The sequence below is a fragment of the Fulmarus glacialis genome, unplaced genomic scaffold (genome assembly GCF_000690835.1).
Source record: "Fulmarus glacialis isolate BGI_N327 unplaced genomic scaffold, ASM69083v1 scaffold6147, whole genome shotgun sequence".
Classification (NCBI taxonomy): domain Eukaryota; kingdom Metazoa; phylum Chordata; class Aves; order Procellariiformes; family Procellariidae; genus Fulmarus; species Fulmarus glacialis.
The window spans coordinates 2,043-6,885 of NW_009222471.1; the positions used below are offsets into that span (position 1 = coordinate 2,043).

The window sequence follows — 4,843 nt, forward strand, 5'->3', positions numbered from 1 at the left end:
CGGTGCAAGAGGCAGCTGCCTGTTCAGGATGGGAATGGCATCCCCTTTTGCTGGAGGCATCTCTGAGCCTTCCCCTTCATCCCATTTGTGTTTCAGGTTTCCAAGGAGCAACGGGACCCTTTCAGAGCCATTTGAATGGAGTTTGCATAGGGTTCGGGCTCCTGGTACGGCCCCTGGCCTTGCCGAGCTCGCGGCACCCATTTGCAGGCAGGGATGTCAGCGGTGGCCCTGGGCCACCAGCTGCTGAGGAGGGACAATGGCTACATCACCTCCCGGCGTGGCATCTCCAGGGGGCTAATGCAAACACCAGCCCAATTGCGATGACGGTCCCCAGCCCAGGGCTTCTCGCCTGCCTGTCTGTCTTTCCCATGGCGGCACCGTGCGCTGTGGGGGTGTGTTGGGGTGGAAGTGGTAAGTGGGTTTATTTTCGCTCGTCTCCTGGCTCGTGCCGCTCCGAGTTTGTGGCGCCCGGTATTACTAACGCTTCCCTGCGCCAGCTGGCAGCAGGAGATGAATCAGATCGGCAGCACCATGGCGCAGACCCCTCGCCGGCCGGCCAGCTTGGGGCGATGCCTCCGGCCAAAGCGCTGGTGATGTCTCCTGCCTCTGCCCAGGGTGAGCCCTGGCACCAAAACACCAGCGGCTTGATCTCGCTGCCAGAAATCTCTCGGTCTCATCTCACCCTTCCACAGCTAACCTGCGGTAGCCTGCAGGGCAGGGTTGTCCCCTCTGCCCCATGCTGCCTGCCCAGGGCCGGCCGGTTCCTGTCCCTAACGCACGCTGGAGGTCTGAGGTGGCTTCATGAGCTCCTCTCTGCCCACTGGCAGCATCCCTGAGCTGGAGTCGGCTCTGTGGCCACAGGGACCCAGCTCATCCTCCTGCTGCCAAAAAAAGCGCTTTTGCAGTTGATCGGTTCCTCGGTCATGAGCTCACAGCAGGCAGTGAAGTCACATGATGACATCACAGACCTTGGTGATTCCTGTTCTCCCCATAGCAAAGACACAGAGATGCCTGGTCCTCCCCTCCACTCCCTCCCAAACACCCTGGTGATCTAAATGGAGGGATTTCAGTGACTGCCTCTTCCCCCACAAGCATCACTGAGGCTGCAGGAGTTGGCACACTGCTTGTCAGTGTCACCTGCCTGCGTGACCCGGGCTTCAGGAGGATAATTTGGATCCTCCCGCTTGCTGCAGCCCAAAGCATCCTGAAAAATGTCATGGCTGCTTGGTATCTCTGGGACAATGGAGAGGGACTGCCCAGAATCTCAAGGCTTGGAAGATGATGATGACGATGATGACAACGATGACAAATTCGGCTGCCCCTGCCGCTCCGCATGTCCTCCACACCAGTGCAAGAGCCGTGACAGCTTGGGTGACAGTCAGGTAGAGGATCTGGTGGAACCCATCCCATTTTCCCTAAATCCCAGGCACTCTTACGTGGTGAAAGACGAAGAAGTGAAAAATAGAATATATGCCAAGACGTTGGCCAAGCATGCACTGGAGCTTGAGAAGGAAGCTCAGGAGTTTCAGGAACCGTTTTACAAAGACACGGAAATGCTTGGCAACTTGTCTGAAGATGAGGACCACAGCTGGACCAGGACCTATCACCTTCCTGTGCATCAAAGGCTGCATGACTCCCGAGCTGCCAGTACGGCACCGTGCAGCCCCTATGACTCTTTCCAGTCTAGCGTGGGCAAGCACGTGGGGATGGACGTGTTTGCCCCATGGGCCCACACCAGTGACCCTTATCTGGGGTACCGAGAGCACACCAGGGAAGCAGAGCCCCACATGCTGCACAAGGAAGCCATCGGGGACAGGGAGTTCCCGTCCCTGCAGCTGACCTACGATGTGCTCAGGGAGGAGAATGCCACGCTCAGGAGGGTGGTCAGGAGCATGCAGAGCTCCTTGGAGAGCCAGGCGTGCATGGTGCGGAGGCTGGAGACGCAGCTGAAGGCCAGTCTGGCCAAAGAGGAGAGGGAAGCCCAAGAGCTACAGTCCTTTGTCCAGCGGACTGAGTGGAGTCTCCAGCTAATGACCCAGCGGGTTCTGGAGGCAGAAAGCAACGCGGAGAAGCTGCAGCAGGAGATCTTTATTCTCCAGGGAGAGCTGGAGAGCTCCAAGGTGGAGAACGAAAACCTGAGAGCGGGCCAAACAACTGACCTGGGTGCTATGAAGAACAACATAGACTTCGCCTTGCAGAACCTCCACAAGATAATAATGGGTGCAAACTTGTCCATCAGACAGCTTGCCTCTGGAGCGGAGTCCCTGCATTTTGTTGCTGAGGTCCTTGAATCTACCAGCAAAATTTCTGAAGTTGAAGCAGAAAAAGACCTATGAACTAAATTCTGTGTGGTTACTCTGGATGAGTGTATGGACCGAGACCACTGGTCTCCCACTACAGCCTGTACTAAAATCATTTGCTCTCATGTGCTGGAATGTGTGTGTTCATATTGCTAGCTTTTATTCTTCATGGAAATACTTTTCTTGTGATTAAGTACAAATTGCAGGTGGTGATGTAGTTTCAGCTGCTGTTCCGTTCTGCCCCTGTGGAGCCAGCAGCAAATGTTTCCCAGGCTCTGAGCTGCAAGGTCCAGCCGTGGTGGGCTCTGCACAAGAAGCCGTGCCACAGCTCTGGCTGACTTGAGCTCCTGTGTGGGAGCCAGGAGGAAGCACAGCAGCACGGGATGCAGCGTTCTTAAACAGTGTGCCTATCCCTTCCCATAGCTGTACCAGCCAGAAACAGAGGTGAGCACAGCCCTTGCGGTACCTGCATTTCGTCTGCTTCCTTTGCCCCTTCTCGGTGAGCTGGGGAAGGTGAGGAGCAGAGGTCCAGGTGCTGCTGGATGTGGTTGCAGCGGGCAGAAGCTCCTTAGGTCTTCCTTCCTCTTCTTTTGGAGCTGGCCACCACCTGGCCCAGATATCCGAAGTCTCTAGAAATTCTGCACTTGTTCCTGCAGCTGGGGAAAGGGGTGGTAGTGGTGGCCAGTAACCTTTAGGAAGTTGTGAAGTATCCATACGTGAGCTGTGGCAGTGCCTTTCCTCCGGTATGAGGGTCAGTGCTGGCTAAGGATGAGCTTGGCTTATCCGGGCTGGCTAAGGAAGGCGCTGGTTGGAGAGGATGCCCTTCCTCTCCTGGCTGGAGCTGGCATAGAGGGGTATACCTAAATTGCCCGCCTTTGTCACCTCCTAAAGACCTGTGGGACCCTGCAGTCCAAACTCACCATGTAATCACTGAAGATACATCTTAGCTTTATCCTAGTGGGACCATCTGTGGGCATAAAGAGACCTTTCTTCATCACCTGGTCATCCCTCAACATTTCTGATGAATTTAGGTTACCAACCCCAGTTTCTGCTGTAGCTTACCCAGCTGTACAACAAAGTTTCCCATATCTGGCCAAACCGACTCTCCTAAAAGACTTGGACACTGTAGGGCGGTGAGGGGGTGGGTGCTGGCAGAGTTCAGTGCCAAAGTCCTTTTTCCTGATGGGAATTTTTGGGCAGCTGTTCACTTTTACCTCTAAATGGTGAGTTGTGGACTACAAGGTTGCTGTCTTCTCCTGATCCCATAATATCCCTGGCCTGAAAAACCATGTTTGTGATGCCACAGGGCTTAAACTGCCTCAGTAACCTTGGTCTCTGGAGGAGAGACTGCTGCTTAATCTTCATCCCAGACATGATAATGGCAGTGCTTGCACACCAGAGGTGATGTCTGGAGATCCTTACTTGCTGCTCTCCAGTCTGCGCTCCTAACCGGGGAAAGCGGGTGGCCACCCTTAGCCACATGAAGCCCCGTTCTGCACTGCTGATGATGAGACGAGGACGGGTCTCACCAGCTTTTCTGTCCCTGACAACATCACTCCCTGTTCCTCTCTCCTGCCTGTGCATGACCACTTGCAAGCAGCTCTAAACCTTGGATTTGACCCACAAATCCTTGGATTTGTCCCAGATATGGCAACCACTGGTTGCTCGTCATTGAGGTTGGGAGGAAGTGAACTGGCTGGCTGTGTCTGCGTCCTGCGCTCCGCACTGGCTGCCGTAATCCAAAGGTTACAGTGCAGGATTAGCATGGGTGTACAAAGCCCTTCCTAATCTGTGAGTCATTACCCCCTCGCTGCATTTAACTTCCCAGCAGCTCTGGGCAGGCGGGATAGGTCGGCTCTTGAGTCTTCGGTTTCTCCATTCTTTGGTTCAGGGAGGACCGGGTCGGGACGTAACATCTCCTGGACACCCTCCCCAGGGCTCTGCGCTGAGCCGCTCCTGGATGCTGTACACAGGGCACGTCGCAAGGTCTGTTTGCTCTAACCGGCTTCTCCTCGGCTTCCCCTAAGCCCTTCCTTTCCATCAGTTCTCCCTTTTGGCTCTACCCATCACTTTTCTTCTCCTCTTTGAAACGGGGAGGATATTTTGCACCCCCTCTAGGTCAGGCTGGGCTGACGGGGATCCCGGAGGGCTGCCGTGCATGTCCGTGCTTTGTTAGTCCTTGTGTGTGAGGTATTTAGCCCGGCTGAGCTCTCGTCCTAGTGTAAGCTATGATATTAATATAATGGCTCAGGGCAAGGGCCCTGCAAGCTGCTCAGTCGTTACGCCCTTGATCTGGAGAGCGGTGACCGGCCAGCCCTGCACCTCTCCCGTTATTAGATGCCGGGGACTGCCCGCGGGCTGTGCAACCCGGTCTGCATCCACCAGCTCCTCGCCTGCCCGAGCCAGGCTGCGGCACGGTGCCCCGCGGACGCTGCCAGACCCCTCCCGAGCAAAAGGCTGGGAGCCCTGCGCCCCCGGCTCCAGGACTGGGACGGGTGCTGTCAGGGGAGGCTCTGACGGGGGTTTGTTTCGTCCTTTTCTGC

The 4,843-nt window shown here is 55.7% G+C and overlaps 1 protein-coding gene across 1 annotated transcript; it reads left to right on the forward strand.

The window, feature by feature from the left end:
- Positions 1 to 1,241: 1,241 nt before the first annotated feature.
- On the forward strand, positions 1,242 to 2,336 carry LOC104079415 (serologically defined colon cancer antigen 3 homolog). Its single transcript, XM_009581449.1, has one exon. It carries the CDS (start codon positions 1,242 to 1,244, stop codon positions 2,334 to 2,336), a length of 1,095 nt encoding a protein of 364 aa, XP_009579744.1.
- The last annotated feature ends 2,507 nt before the right edge of the window (positions 2,337 to 4,843 follow it).